The 16,565-nt window shown below is 38.1% G+C and overlaps 1 protein-coding gene across 7 annotated transcripts in view; it reads right to left on the bottom strand.

Moving 5' to 3' along the window:
- The window catches only part of CPLANE1 (ciliogenesis and planar polarity effector complex subunit 1), a 115,627-nt gene extending 99,337 nt beyond the window's left edge, over positions 1–16,290 (bottom strand). For 6 of the 7 annotated variants that reach the window (XM_070519747.1, XM_070519750.1, XM_070519748.1 and 3 more), the window contains exons 1-14: positions 15,965–16,290; positions 13,387–13,515; positions 11,554–11,689; positions 11,320–11,439; positions 10,654–10,886; positions 9,235–9,341; positions 7,830–7,986; positions 7,286–7,389; positions 5,950–6,132; positions 3,695–3,944; positions 3,366–3,521; positions 2,419–3,188; positions 1,643–1,851; positions 1,120–1,200 (exon numbers count right to left, since the gene is read on the bottom strand). In XM_070519747.1, coding sequence (XP_070375848.1) covers positions 1,120–1,200; positions 1,643–1,851; positions 2,419–3,188; positions 3,366–3,521; positions 3,695–3,944; positions 5,950–6,132; positions 7,286–7,389; positions 7,830–7,986; positions 9,235–9,341; positions 10,654–10,886; positions 11,320–11,439; positions 11,554–11,689; positions 13,387–13,467 — 2,587 coding nt within the window. In that variant the 5' untranslated portion in view covers positions 13,468–13,515; positions 15,965–16,290. Of the gene's footprint in view, positions 1–1,119; positions 1,201–1,642; positions 1,852–2,418; positions 3,189–3,365; positions 3,522–3,694; positions 3,945–5,949; positions 6,133–7,285; positions 7,390–7,829; positions 7,987–9,234; positions 9,380–10,653; positions 10,887–11,319; positions 11,440–11,553; positions 11,690–13,386; positions 13,516–15,964 lie in introns of all 7 variants that reach the window. The other variant, XM_070519753.1, reaches the window with a different exon arrangement.
- Between the last annotated feature and the right edge of the window lie 275 nt (positions 16,291–16,565).

Here is a 16,565-nt window from a genome sequence, read left to right as displayed (position 1 = left end):
CTTAGCCACACCCTCACCCCTATATCATAAAAGCTATCACCAGTTTCTAGAATCTACACCCGTATATTCTCATCAAAAACTCCATGTAGCCCATACTTGACCCAACAATAAGTCTAGCTCACAGGAAATTCTTAAAGTTGAATTACTTAAGGGCAGAGAGCCTTAGCTCCATGTTTCTCTAAGTATGCAAGAAGGGAGTAAAATATCTGGCCCATAGTTTCTCATTTAGATACTTGCAGTCCCCTTAAAGAACAAAAAAAATCTAAAACATTATTTTATTTAGGATCTAAATCTCATTTTTTCCCTCATCAACAATCAATCACAGGTTCCACGACTAATCAAAAAAAGGACAGAAGGAGCTTTATCTATAGATAACAGAAAAAGTCTTGGGGCGACAAATTCCAAGACTAAGAATAATTTTAGGGGCCGGCCCGGTGGCACAGCAGTTAAGTGCACACGTTGCGCTTAGGCGGCCCAGGGTTCACCAGTTCAGATCCCAGGTGTGGACATGGCACTGCTTGGCAGGCCATGCTGTGGTAGGCGTCCTACATATAAACTAGAGGAAGATGGGCACAGTGTTAGCTCAGGGTCAGTATTCCTCAGCAAAAAGAGGAGGATTGGCAACAGTTAGCTCAGGGCTAATCTTCCTAAAAAAGAATAATTTTAAATAAGTATTTCTGACAAGCATGGTACCTAATGACAGTCAAGGTGCTCAAATATGTATTCCATCTGAGCATTAAGAAATTGTGAGCAAGCCAACCCTGATGGCCTAGTGGTTAAAGTTTGGCACAGCCTGCTTTGGTGGCCCAGGTTCAGTTCCTAGGCATGGAAACACACCACTCATCTGTCTGTAGCCATGCTGTGGTGGCAGTTCACATAGAAGAACTAGAAGCACCTACAACTAGAATATACAGCTATGTACTGGGGCTTGGGGGAGGGGAAAAATAAAGAGAAAGGAAGATTCGCAACAGATGTCAGCTCAGGGCAAATCTCTCCCAGAAAAAAAAAAAAAAAAATTGTGAGCACTCAGAAATCCGGAATCATTTTTAAGCTCTATAGCATGCTAAAATATGTTCCTACCAATATTATGGCAAATATTATTTTTTAACACTCCTTTACCTTTCTCTTGGGTTTCTTGAAGAGCTTTCTTCCACAGCTGAACAGACTTTTCATATGATCCTAAAAGGAAACACTCTTCACCTACAAAGTTTTTAACCAACAATCAGTCATGGTGAAGCACATTATTTTATAAAAATTTACTTTGTTTTAAAATTCAGTGGAGACAGGGGGCTGGCCCCGTGGCTGAGTGGTTAAGTTCGCACGCTCCACTGCAGGCGGCCCAGTGTTTCGTTGGTTCGAATCCTGGGCGCGGACATGGCACTGCTCGTCAAGCCACGCTGAGGCAGCGTCCCACATGCCACAACTAGAAGGACCCACAACCAAGAATATACAACTATGTACTGGGGGGCTTTGGGGAGAAAAAAGGAAAAAATAAAATCTTTAAAAAAAAAAAAAATTCAGTGGAGACAGCTTAGCCAGAAATTATTTTGAAAAATAAATAACTGCAACCAATTAATAAAATAAAGCCCAGTTAACTGTATTGCTTATTCATGGAGGTAGAAATCGTTTATAAGCTACTGACCATTGATAGGTTTAAGTTCTAAGGTTCGGTTCACGCGAACTCCAGCCTCCTGTAAGTTAGACTGTATGTGACATAACAGGCTCTTGACAGCAGAAGCTTCATGGGTCATCTTTTCATTGAACAGTCTGTCATCTTCAGGAACTCTTCGACTTAATTGTGTTTGATACCATAAAGTTTTTTTGTACAATATTCTCCAGAGAGCAATCAATCTGCACATAAAATTCAGTAATCAAATTTCAGACTAGGGATAAAAATGAGTATAGCCTCCTACTTAGCCTTATTTTTTTCTTGCTGGGACTCTTCAGGGATGTAATAACATATATACAAACCGATCAGTTTTAATACAGCACAAAGTCCACTGATCAAAAAAATGCATAATATATTTTAAGTATCTTCATGAATGCTTTGTGTACCCATGGTCATTTCTCTATAGCGCTTCCCTAAACCAGTCTTTCAACAGTATTATAGTTGCCCAAGACTAATAACATATGTGTTGAATAACATCAGCATAAATCCTAAAATATTTTTAAATAACATAAAATTTATAATGCTGAGTGCTAATGGATACAGGGTTTCTTTTTGGGGTAATAAAAATATTCTTGAATTAGCGCTCATACTTCTACAACCTTGTGACTATACTAAAAATCACTTAATTGTTAACTTTAAAATGGTGAATTTTACAGTACGGGAATTATATCTGAATTTTTTAAAAAGGAAAAAATCTAAAATGCTGAGGGATCAGCATTATATAAAGTATATATATAAAGAAATTATACCTGTGACCTGGCTGTTGAACACGATTTACTACTTGAGGACAAATCTTGAAAGCTGAGTTCCAAGACCAGTTTCCGCGAGAACCACTATCTTGAAACATCTGAAACACGGGTACCACAAATGAGTCTTGATTTGCTGTTCTACTTCCATCAGTTGATGCTGAAGTAATTTCAGGTTGAAGATTGTATGTGTCATTTAGATTATCAGCTACCATTTTGAGTAAATGAAAACAGGCTAAAAGCTTCTCTGAGAATAACTGACCCTGTTGTTGCTGAGTCAACAAAAGCTTGATAGTATTTGAGGTCAGCTTTACCAAATGTCCCATATCTTGTTTGTATCTCATATCCCAATACTGGATTGATAAACACTGATGAAAAAGTTCAAAGATACAAAGTATCCATGCGTTACGTCTTGGGCTCTTGTTTAAAAAAAGACCAAGTGTGGGGAAAGGACATTTTATAAATTGAAGAATGTAGAAAAGATGAGTGATACAAACTACTGTATAATTTAACATTAAATTTTTTTCTGTCACATTTTTTGAAATTCCAATAGCCCATGCCGCAAGGAGATTTTTCTGGACAGAATGCAGTTCTGCAATGGTTCTGTCTGTCTCCTCATTGTTACCCTTTGCATGTATCGTATCAAACATAGATGCAAATTCCAATCTTCCCTCCTTGGCACTACTAAACAATGGATCATTTTCCTGGCTCCAAAAAGAGCGTAAGTTGTTTGGAAAGTGTTTGCCTTCATCAGTTTCTTCCGCTTCAAAATCCTAAAACAAAAGTAAAAAAATTATACAAAAGTAAAAAAAAATTAATATCTTACAAATAGAATCACTTTGGTGTTCTCAAATTTCTCTTCCCTTAAACAAGAGAAAAACAAAACATGTTTCTTGGAAAAAACTCAATACATAATCCTTCAACATAAATAAAACACTGCTCCTAAGTACCTGCAAATCTGCTGTTTTTTCATCTAACTTCATTGTTTCTTCCGCTTGCAAGAATCTGGGGAGAGTAGAATCAGCTGAACTTTCATTTCCTTGGTGTTTTAACAGGCTAGACCTTAGGGAATCCAGTGATCGCAAGTTTAGTCCTTTGCCTTTTGGCTGTAGAAGACAAAAAATTTCCAAGAGCAAAGTTTTATCCATAATTCTATTACAAGCAATTAAAAATTCTATAGACAACTGTATACAATCCAAAGACATTACTGTCAGTATAGTTTTAAATCTGCAAAGACTAAGAAGCCGACTTTTACTAATGATACCAAAAAGCACTATACCTTAGACATCACCACACTTTGGTACGTTTTCTCAAGTCTCTCAGTTGAGTCAAGTAGAAGGGATCTCATGAGCACTGATGGAGACAGGTTACCGAGAAATCGAAGGGTTGTGACCATGTATCCATCAGAAATAATGAGGTAGGGTAACCGTGAGTGTGCTTTTACAGAAAATCTCTGTCTCATAGGGTCACTATCAGACGCTGATGAATCTACAGAATTATTTGAATCTTGAAAAGTAAACTGCTGTGGTCTAGCAAACAAACATCAAAATTCAAGAATTACTAAGAGAAAAATCTTAAAGGAAACAACCATATTATTCCAAAGAAAAAGCAAAACAACAATTAAGTTACAGAATGATGAAAAAAGTAAGCAAACTAAACACAAAAATATTAATGCACATATATCTGTGAGGAAAACATAAGTGATTAAATAATGTATATGTTAATTTTTTAAAATTTTTCCTGAATTGTGGCATTTATTCTATTTTGTTTTTTAATCTGGTTTTATACAAATTATTTTAGAAAAGAAGGCGGTTCATTTTTACTACTAAAGAGAGTTAAATAGTTAACTTTCCTTCTTACCACATATTTAAATATACTTATAAGAATATAATTATGAACTATGAGTATACTTGTTATTGAGAAGAAAGGAAAGAAACTGATGAGGGCATTGGAGAGGACAGTGGTGAGTAAAACTCTATCAGCTTAAGGTTAAATTTGACTGAATTTCCCCACAAATGTACTTATTTATTGTTATGGTGGTCTACCTGACTCTGATAACTTACTATCACTGCTTATTAAATTTGGGGCTGTATAAATATAAAGAGGACAAACAATCAAAATAGATCATAATTTTTTTCTGCTTAGGAAACTATTCAAATATAGACTTTATTAGCCAAATGGTCAATGATAGGAGATTGGTTAATTACAGAATGTACACACCACAGAAATCTACAGAACATTAAAAAATGACTTAATGGAAAGAAGTGTATGAAATACTACTAAATCAAAAAAGCAAAATAGTAAACAGCATATATCATATAATTTGTTTTGTTTTAAACAAGAAACTAATATTGTTATTAAAATGTTATGGAAATTTTTTTTAATTTGGAGGACAACAGGCTAAAATGTTAATAATTGTTATCTCTGAGGAATAGGACTACAAAAGTCTCTCACTTTCTTCATTATTTAATTTTGTAACATTTGATTTTTAAGTTTTTAATAATGAATATATATTATTTTTGTAATCAGAAAAAGCAACTGATTTTGAAAGGCCCCCAAATATTAAAGGAGAATGTGAGGGAATTCAAGTTAATTATGAATAAGACCTCAAGAAATAAGGAAAAAATACTTTCACTACTGCAGGAAATGACAAATATTTCCATTAGAATTTCCTATTGCTAACCATTCAGTATCATTTTTTTCTGCTAAATATAACCAAAGACACACACGACCCCCTCAGTTTTCTTTGTGTAAAGTAAAGGGAATGGATTAATTTCAAAGGCCTTTTCCAATTTTTTTGTTCTGTAAATAGCTGTGTATATGTGTCTAGCCATATTTAACAATATCAACATCCATAACAACAAATATTTACTGAGCATTTATTTTATGCCACAACTGTGCTAGGCAATTTATCATTATTTATTATCTTACTTCATTCCCTCAACCCTAGGAGACACTTACTGTCATCTTCATTTCACAGTAAAAGAAACAGAGGCTTAAAGAATAACTTACCCCAAGTTATACAACTAATAAGTAGAAGAATCAAGATCTGAATCTTGATCTGACTCCAAAGGCAAACCAATCCCCCATCTCACAATTAAAAATTAAAATACAGCTAAATTATAAAGTCTTCTATCTACTTCCAAAAACTTTTCCCCTTTTTCCCTTTGAGAAGAAAAGTAGATAAATCCATGTGCCCAGCTAATTTTGAGTTATTAATTCATCTAAGTGCTCTTCTTTTAAAACTTTAAAAGACATATCATACTTTAATTTTTATATCACAGAAGATAAATTTTTAGTGCTATTGAATATTTAAATAACTTATACTTACATAGTCACAATGGCAAATTTTCACCAGGATTAAGCCACAAAAAGAAATAGAAGAAAACTATAAATAAGAAACAGATATTGAGATGATAGACTTAAAGAAAGAAGAAGACAATTTGAAAGATGAAATTATCAAAAAAAAAAAACCACACAATAAAGTAATACCAAAACTTCCATAAACAAATTAAAACAATTCAAATGTCTCACCTATATGTTATTAGTGGGTGAAGAGGAATAAATTCTGCTGGCCCAAATTCTATTGAGCAACCAAATGTAACTAATGTGAGCAATTCACCTTGGCAGGTCAACAAAACCAGGGAGCCGCGTTTTAACACACAAGCCAGAAAAAGACTATCGTGAGTCCAGCTGATATCACCTACCCAGTAGGACCTAAAAAAAAAGCAAGACAATATATTTACAAAGGACTCTCTATAATTTATACTGGCCAAGCAGGGGTGCAACACTTCAAAAAATAAGGAGAAAAGGCTGCATAGTAGGCAGTTGCCACATACGTGTTGTGTATTTTGCTTCCCAGAATAAAGGTAAGAAAAAGGGATTTTATTCATAAACATCTACTCTATACGACATACCAATTAGAATTTACTGAGATTCATGAGCAAATCATAAAATGAAAATACTGCTTAAGAGCGTCAGGCTTTTTAGTGATTCACATTTTAATCAGAACAGCTTTTAATCCTATTGGTGTCCACAGCTGAGATCTACTGATAGACGGAGACATAAGGACCAATACCAGGCCAGCGCTCCCTGCAGCCTGCCAGAGTTCTGCTCGGCAGCAGATCCCTCTCCCCTCTTCGTTACCACTACTTAACTATCTGGTCATATTAATGTTTCACAGGGACAAAATGTAGCTCCTCCTTATGCAAACAGGACACCCCAAGTCAAACAGACCTGCATTGAGACCAGTAATACTTCCGGAAAGCAACTTTTGGGGAGCGAATGAAAATGAAGACGCAAGGCTGGAGGGACCTGAAAACTTTGGAAATTCAGAGAACAACATAGAAAAGTGTTCAGAAAAGGAAATAAGGAAGTCCAAGAGGAAATATTCCTACTCTACAGTCCCATACAGGCCCTGGCGGTACCTCATGTGCCATCCAAAATCACCACTTACGTTGCTACTGACCCATATACAGAGAATGCCAACTTTGTTTAAAGGGCTATGAGTGTCTCAGTATTGAATGGTCTTCCCAAGGTTCTTTCATTTCAACCTCTCCAACTAAGTGAAACATTTCTCTATTCCATGATTCTACTCTTCCTGAGACAACACAGAAATAAATAGAAGAAAAAACATATATGTTCACCTATCTTCCACCCTTCCAGGTCCTTCCTTAAAGTATTTAAGGCTTTCCCTATATAAAGCAATTTTTAGAATCTATCAAGCACAAATGCTGAAAGTTGCATTATCTATCCAAATATCCATCTATTTAGATACCTGTTGAATTATCAGAGCCTTAAACTTACGAGAAGAAAATAACTTATTGGAAAAGAAAATAAAAACACTATTTAGAAATACAAGACTTCTTACCTGACAAGTGTAGCTGGAACCACAGGATTCTTATTACTACATCCTTTAAGGCTACCATAGAGAGTAACAAAATTCAGTGTGTTTATAAATAATACCTGAGTTGCCTAGAAAGGAAAAAAAAAAAAAAACAAAATCATTAAAATTATTACACTTTAATCATTACTTATAATTCTGGAAGCTAGAGATCTATTATTCTATTGACAAACTATCTAGGGAGTCTTTCCCAACTCACAAGGCAATGTTGACCACCTATAACTCTTCTCTCTTTTATACCACATTTTAAGAACACCAGTTAGCACTTTGCCCTTCTTTCTTTCTTTTCCCTTATCCTCTGCTCACTTCTGAAGACCAAGTTTTAAAAATTATGACAGCTAATTTAAATAACTTTACCAATGCACAATGTTAAGTTGGATGAGAAAACACCAATATAAAGAACATAAAGTAGTATTAAGAAAAAAATATATCTTCAAGAGGAAAAAAACCTCAAAACAGGACTAAACGCTCTCTTTTATAGGTTCTTCCAAGACAGATTACATTTACTGACCTTTGGATCTTTCTGATTAAGAGTTACTGCCAGGGTAAGGCCATCTCTGGAAAAGGCAGAAATTAGAGCTCCTCTTGATTTTACTGATTCACATTTAGGAATCAGACTGCTCAGAAGGCAATCTTGTTGTGCCCAATGAACACAGAATGGCAATGATCTAAGGAAACAATGAAATATTTGAAAACAGCAAGTATAATAACTTCTAAATCAATATAAGTTCATTAGAAAAAATTAAAGGGTCCCACTAAACTCCTACATGTGCACATACACTAGGGGGCCCCTTAGCAACCATTCAGAAGTGTCATCCCAGAGGGCCAGCCTGGTGGCACAGTGGTTAAGTTTGTGTGCTCCACTTTGGCAGCCCAGGGTTTGAGGGTTCAGATCCTCGGCGTGGCCCTAGCACCACTCATCAAGCCACGCTGTGGCAGGCATCCCACATATAAAATAGAGGAAGATGGGCATGGATGTTAGCTCAGGACCAATCTTCCTCAGCAAAAAGAGGAGGATTGGCAGCAGCTGTTAGCTCAGGGCTAATCTTCCTCCAAAAAAAAAATTAAAAAATAACCTAAAAGAAGTATCATCCCGGGTACAAAAGAGTAGTCACCACTTAAAAAGCTCAATGTCGGAGTTTTGTTAGTAATGGCACATTCCATAGCCAACCACAAACACATCTGCTTCCACTAAAGATTCAAATACACATATTTCTACATCACTGCCAACATTTTTACAGGGATTAAATAGGTATGGAAGAGAGGATTTTTAGGATAGTGTTCTATATTTGATATTAAGATGGTTTACACATACATGTATATTTGTCAAAGTCCATCTAGTTGTATACTTAAGATTTGTTCATTTTACTTTATACAAATTACAGCTTAACAAGTACTGTTAGCATAAAAAAATAAAATAAACAGAAAAAAACAAAAAAATCACACTATTTGACTAAATCTTACTTAGGCATTATATGCTTTTAATGCGTTCTTTCTATTTTATGGGGCTTTTTAGATAAATGAAACTATTTTTAATAAAACAAAGCTTGAGCATTTGAAAGGCACAGTAGCAAATTCAAGTAAGTTATGCCCCTTTTAAAATTCAATTGAATTACTTCCCCAAATAGTTATTTTTATAGTCTTAAGAGAAGTAAGACCACAGCTTGCCTTATCTTTTACATTTTCTCAATTCCAAGAAGGGAAACAAAACAAAAACAAGAAAAACTTTCTGGAGTAAACATTTAAAAATGAAAACTAAAGAAACAGAGCAATACTTACAAGAATAAAGGATTTATAAGGTCTCAGAAGTTGAAGTTCACGTTTCCTTTACTAATTTTATTATGTATTTATGGGCCAAAAGATGATAACGTTTTAAAAGGCAAAGAAAATAAGGAAGAAGGAAACATTTTCCTCACCTTATAGGTGTAAATACATTCTCATGCCACCGAATTGCTAGAAATGTTAATTTCAGGCATTCCCCAGAATAAAAAGTAAATGAACACAAGCAGCAGTCTCCAAATAACTGTAGATAAATTTAATATGCTTTAGTATATAATTAATCTGAAAATAAATCAAGATATATAAAACATATAAACATCTTTCTCATCATAAATAAAATAAATGAAACATATTGAGCTCCTGCTTATATTTTTATTCTTAACCTTAAGCTGAAGACTAAGTAATTTATTTCTGAGCCAGAGGCAGGTCCCAAATGGGAAATCAAGGCACAGTTTATTCTCTTAAGAAAACACTGCCATTTACTGTAGCTATAACTGGAAAGATTCTCATATTTTTATTTTTCTCTTCTTTTATAGTTACATAGGGCACTACCCCTGAAGGTGGGGGAAGGTAGAGGAAAACAATAAAACTTCAAAATGCAATTTCTAACTATAGGGGATTGGGTAATAAAATGTTGGTCCACACATACAAAGAGTAACAAGCAGCTATTTAAAATGTTTTTTAGGGGCTGGTCCTGTGGCACAGTGGTTGAGTTTAGCACGCTCCACTTCAGCAGCCCGGGTTTGTGGATTCAGATCCTGGGCATCAACCTACGCTACTCCTCAGCTGTGCTGTGGCAGCAACCCACAGATAAAGTGGAAGAAGGCTGGCACAGATGTTAGCTTAAGGCTAATCTTCCTCAATCCAAAAAAGATGAAGATTGGCAACAGATGTTAGCTCAGGGCTAATCTTCCTCAGCAAAATTAAATAAACAAATAAAATGTTTTTTTAGTTAATGAATGTGTTATGTCCTTGGAATTAAATGGCTTACTTAATATCACCAATTATAGCTTTTTAAATTACAAAACTAGTTACATTTTAAAACTAGGGAAAAATAAAACTAGGAAAAGAGAAAGGAAGCTGTAAGTTCAAACCCCCTCTTTTTTTTTGGTGAGGAAGATTGGCCCTGAACCAAGATCTTTTGCCAATTTTCCTCTATTTGCTTGAGGAAGATTGTCCCTAAGCTAATATCTGTGCCAGCCTTCCTCTATTTCATATGTGGGATGCCACCATAGCATGACTTGATGAGCAGTGCATAGGTTGCACCCGGGATCTGAACCCACAAACCCCAGGCCACCAATGCACAGCATGCAAACTTAACCACTACACCACCATGCCAGCCCCTCAAGCCATTTTTAATAAACATTTTTAAAAATGTGACCAGGAAATAGAAAAATATCTTTTCCACAATAATTTCACAATTACTAGGACAATAAATGATGACTAGAGATACATAGCTATGCTATTACACACTCCGCTCAATGGCTTCACGGACAGCCTCTATTCTTCATCTGAAATCTCAACTTCTATAACACCCTGTCTGATTTGGACTTTACCTCATTTTTTATGAAAACAGCATGCACTACAGCTTCTTTATCTTTAGTGGAAGGCAAATGAACTGCTTCTTCAGGTATGATCTGGGACCACTGGCCCACCAATGAAGGGCTTTTAGAAGATACGATATTCTTGAATTCCAAATATTCCCAAAGAAATATGCATCCAGAAGGAGTTATAAGCAGAACTCTTTTTCCATTTTCAGATACATACAAGTACAGTCTCAAAGAGCTTGCTAAAAGGAAAAAAAAAAGCAATTAAACCTCTGAAGTCTGAATTCTCTCCAGAAAGTACGTAATTTATCTATTCTGACAATAAGAAATCAAAATGATGTTTCCATTCAGGATGTAAAACTAAGGTACTAATAATAAATTCAAAGTACAAATAATAGTAACATTTGGCATGTACTTACGTGGTTATTAGGAACCCACTGTTATCACAGATATGTTAGGCATGCCAGACTTTTCTTTTTTCAAGACAAACCTACATATCACAAATCACCACCACCAAAAAAAAACCCATATATACATACGGAAATATATATATACAGATACATACATACACACATTTAGAGATATATTTTTAAAATATTAATAGGAAAATGTTTCATCCTCTTTTCCTCCTATTTATCAAGTTAAACCTATTTTAAACAAATAAAAAATTCTCACCTACTGCAGCTTTAATCATTTCCTTAGGCTTTTCAGTTGCTTGTATAGTTTTCAAACAATCTTGATCTTTGTTCCAAAGGAAAACCTCCCCTGTAGTGAGTACCCCAGCCAGCCAGGCATCTGTTTCAAAAAAGGAAATACAATTCTTATAATCTAATATTTTCGTTAATATTACCCCAAATTGTTAAAAAATACAGTTAATCTAGGCTTTTGAAAATCTTAGTACTACTTAACCATTACTGGACGTTGTTAGGACAATAACATTCTTCAACAAAGGCTGCAGACTAGGAATTTTCTTCTTTGTCCTTCCTGACAGCAAATTAATTTCATTTATGAATTTATCGTCCAAAAGAAAAACAGCTTCATTTTCCTAAGAGAAGAAACAAGTGAGAAACTTAAGAGGTGCCAGAAATTAATTCAACATCTTATCTAAATAAATTATCCCAGAAAGGAAAACAAAGTGACATCTAAGAACAACCCTTACAATAAATCATAAAACGAAAAGTAAAGTTGATGAAGTAACCTGCAGATTTTTCATTCTATCTTAAAATACCTCTTATCAGAATTCCTAGGTAAGATGACCTAATGGTTGCATTTAGATTTCTTTGAAGTTTAAAGTTATAGGAATGTCTTCCAATTCTGCTAGAGAAAACTGGGTTGTCTGCTGTTTAATCTCATCAACTTGAACAATGGTATGGGTAAGTTTTTAAATTATTTAGTTAGATTAAAATAGATACGGCTTCTGAAACCCCTGGCTCTGATCACTTTTTTAGTATCTAGAAAAAGTATACTTTTTTTTTTTTTTGAGGAAGATTAGCCCTGAGCTAACTGCTGCCAATCCTCCTCCTTTTGCTGAGGAAGACTGGCCCTGAGATAACATCCGTGCCCATCTTCCTCTACTTATATGTGGGACACCTGCCACAGCGTGGCTTGCCAAGCGGTGCCATGTTCACACCCAAGATCTGAACCAGCGAACCCCGAGCTGCCAAAGTGGCATGTGTACACTTAACTGCTGCGCCACCAGGCCGGCCCCAAAAAGTATGCTATTTTGAATTAACTTTGTTTTCATATATTCTAGGGCAGTGGTTTTCAAAGTATCACTTAACCAGCAGCATAAGCAACACCTGAGACGCTGTCAGAAATTCTCCAACCCCACCCCAGACCTACTGATCAGAAACTCTGGGAGTGGGGCCCAGCACATGCTTTAACAAGATCTCCAAATGATTCTGAACTATCAAAAAGTTCGAGAGACACTGTTCTAGAGGAAGTTAATTAATGGTATAATTTCTCACAGGAAATGACACAAAACACCAAATTTTTTAATTTTAATAATTATTACAAACTCTAAGAGGATTTTATAAGTTTTCCCACTTTTCCTAAGGTGAGGAATCTATTCCACGTTGAGAATGGTGTTCCTGGATTGTTAGTGTATTGTGGCCCATCCTTATTCTAGTTCTAAGCGGCACTTTATTGCACATTCATGAAAACCAAAATGGGAACTGACTATTCCAGTAGGGAAAGAATCAGAAGATAAAATATTCCCTTTTGATACCTGCCATATCAACCTTCTCAAACATAATATGAAAAATATTTTTTTGAAAGTAAACTATTTCTTCTAGACAGACCACTTAACTTTCTGGAAAAGCTAACTTACTCACTACAACAAAAAAACCCCACAAACACACAAAACCCCTGTTCAGCGTGCAGGTGATCTGTCTAAAGATGGTGCTTTGTTTTTTTTTTTAAAGATTTTATTTTTCCTTTTTCTCCCCAAAGCCCCCCGGTACACAGTTGTGTATTTTTAGTTGTATATCCTTCTAGTTGTGACATGTTGGATGCTACCTCAGCGTGGCTTGACAAGTGTGCCATGTCTGGCCCAGGATTCAAACCAGCAAAACCCTGGGCTGCCGAAGCAGAGCGCACAAACTTAACCACTCGCCACGGGGCCAGCCCCTAAGGATGGTGTTTTATTTTTTAAAGGCCATAGAACATTCTTCAATTTTAGGGGCAAAGCAGACATTTAACACATATTATGCCTGGTATTGTACAAATAAAGAAAAAACTTACCTGTCCCAACCAGCAGACTCGTGGCCAGGGTTTTTTCTGCTTGATACTTGTTGATGTCAAAACTTCTAATCTTATCTCCATGCTTGTTAAGATATCAATGACCAATTACGTAAAAACAGTCACAAGATGCTGTGAAAAACAAATATAATAACAAACAGCCCATAATATTTACTGAGAATTTTAATTTAGAATTTTCATAAAGTTTTGGTAAATTACTCTCAGTAGCTCGTTAACTCTCTTTTTAAAGGTCAGATATTGACAACACATTCAGTATCTCATTTTTATCTTGAATAAGATATAAGGCAAAATGTATTTGCTTTTTTGATAAGTTATTTCTCACACTATGAAGATAAACAAGAATTAGGAAAGGATTTTCACAATAAAGTTTCTATGTGATTTTCTTTTCTCAGTGTGGCAGGTTGTATTTTCCAAAAGAGGCCACAACAATATCTCCCACCCCACATGCTCGTCTTACACTGTGACTTTGACAATTCTCTCATTGAGAGCTCTGGTCTATGGCTCATCCCTTGAAAGTGGGTGGGATTTTGACCAAAAATAAAATGGAAGTGATGCTATGCATTTCTCAAGGCTGGATCATAAAAGGCAATACAGCTTCTACCTTACTTCCTGGAATAAACACCCTTGAAGCCTTCAATCGCCACATAAGCAGTGCAAACTGCCCTGAGCCACCAAGCTGTAAGAAGGTGTAAACTACCACATAAAAATGAAGCCAAGATAACATGTAGTGAAGGTGCCTAGCAAGTCCCTGTGCTGTGTTTGAGGATTGTGGAGGCCAGGAACAGTTGTCAGAACCCAAGCAGAATGAGGAGAGTGTAACCCTGGGCCAATGGTCCATTTCTGCGAGAATCTTAGGAGGATGTTCCTGCAGTGGGACAGCCTGGCAAGTGTGCTGGAGACAAAGTAGAGAGAGAACACAGGAGCCATACTGAAAAGGACCTCACTGACCAAACTGAGGACAATTTGAGCATCAAAACAAAGTAGAGTGATGGATTTAAAAATCCATGGGATAAAAAAGGAAACCATGAATTCATACAATTATAAATAAGTAAAAGAATAAACTTAACATTTGATGAAAAACTGTATATTTACAGGGGCCGGCCCAGTGGTGCAGCAGTTAAGCGCACATGTTCCACTTTGGCGGCCAGGGGTTCCCTGTTTTGGATCCCGGGTGCTAACATGGGACCGCTTGGCAAGCCATGCTGTGGAAGGCATCCAACATATAAAGTAGAGGAAGACCGGCACAGATGTTAGCTCAGGGCCAGTCTTCCTCAGCAAAAAGAGGAGGATTGGCAGCAGATGTTAGCTCAGGGCTGATCTTCCTCAAAAAAAAAAAAAAAAAAAATTGGATATTTACATTGCTTCAAAGCATCTCCCTATAAAACACTCATTAATTACAAAGGAGAAAAGAGTAACTTTACAATGAAGAAGCCAGGTAGACTCCACTTAATCCAGTGCTCAAAATGAAAATCATCAGAAATGGTATATACAGAAATCAGGTGCCACCTGATAAGTAAAATGAGAAAAACATCTCTGTGACATATGTGCTAAAGATACATAACCTGAATCTAATCACAAGGAAACATCAGGTGAACCCAAGTTTAGTGACATTCTACAAAATAACAGGGATTTGCTTTAAAATACTCCAGATGTATACTTACAAGTTTTGCAATTAAAATGTAAAGTATAAAAGACAGCTAACCATTTCAAGATGTGAGGATAGAGCCCTATCACATTTGATGACGGATGGTCTTCAATCTTTTATAACTCTAAAAATCACCTCCTGTTATGTAGCAAAGGTTATTTCTTCTACATATGCAACTCGCACCCAAAACACTATGGTACGGATGGATGCTAATAAACATCACGAAACAAGTAAAATCAGTTAATGTAAGAACGAGAAGTAAAAATGAAGTCAATCACAGTCACAAAACACGTTAGGAGAAATATGCTAAGTCTACCCAAACGAGTATCTTTTATTTATAACACATTGGCGAATGCAATTTCAAGAGAAATCCAAGTTCTTCTGTGGTTTTCACCATAGACGAGTCTAAGAAATCATATCCATTCCTTAGGCTCAATTTATCACCAACTAAGGCCAAACACAGGAGTTTCCCTACGACCACGTCACACAAGTCATCCCCAGGGACTCCTCTGAGGTTCTCTACCCGGCCCTGCGGGGGAGGCGTGAGAGCGAGGGCCGCCCTCTACCCGGTGAGGCGCCCAGAGGACAGGACAGGAGCTGGAGGACCAGGGTTCCGGCCGAGGTCTGGCCCCACCCTGACATCGTCCCCCGCCGGCCAGAGGGCGCCCCGGCCGCGAGAGTCCCCGCGCCTCCGGCAGCCTGAGGATGCTGCGGCAGGAGGACGAGGCCGGGAGGCTGGGGAAGGCCTGGAGCGAGGGAAGGGCCAGGACCGGCGCTGGGAACGGACCCCGGGGCTGGCCGAGGCCGCGGACGTGCTCGGTACAGGGGGGCACGGAGGGGCCCGAGGACTCCGGGAACCCGCCGGCGCGGGGAGGAGGCTGGAGCCGTGAGGGGCAGCAAGCTGCGGGCAGTTACCTGAGCCAGGGCCCGGCCCGTCCGGGGCGGGGAAGGCGCGGCGAGCTGAAGGCGAAGCGGACAGCGCGGAGAGAGGCGAGAGCGCGACGACCGCGGGCCCTGACGCCAGCCTGCGCCCGGGCGACGGCGGGGGCGGGGAGGGGGCGCGGGCCGCGCCAGGGCGCCTGCTCTGAGCTGGCGGGAGCGCAGGCTGGAGGCTCGGAGAGCTCCTCCTCCCGCCTCCTCTCCGCCCCGCCTTGTCGGGTTCCCGGCGCCGTCCTCCCAGGCGTCCTGTGGCTCCGCGCCGTCTCCCCGCCTCCATCTGCCTCTTCCCGCTCCCCGTCTCCCCTCCTCCTTCTCTCCCTCTCCTCCTCTCCGCCTCCCCGTCCCCCCCTTCTCCCCGTCCCCCCTCCTCCCGTCCCCCCCTCCTCTCCCTTCTTGTCTCCCCCCCCCCCCCCCCCCTTTGGCCGGCCCTGCAGTGTCCACCTCCCTGGGCGCTCCTCAGACACACGCCTGTTGAGCGCCCAGACACTGGGCTGCGCTTTCCAGGAACCCGTTGAATAACTAATATTAGTCATTCACGGGATGTCAGCTCCAGCAGGGCAAAAATAAAGGGACTGTA

The sequence above is a fragment of the Equus asinus genome, chromosome 10 (assembly GCF_041296235.1).
Source record: "Equus asinus isolate D_3611 breed Donkey chromosome 10, EquAss-T2T_v2, whole genome shotgun sequence".
In the NCBI taxonomy this organism is placed as follows: domain Eukaryota; kingdom Metazoa; phylum Chordata; class Mammalia; order Perissodactyla; family Equidae; genus Equus; species Equus asinus.
The sequence above is the reverse complement of the archived record's forward strand: the minus strand, read 5'-3'. Positions and strand labels throughout refer to the sequence as shown.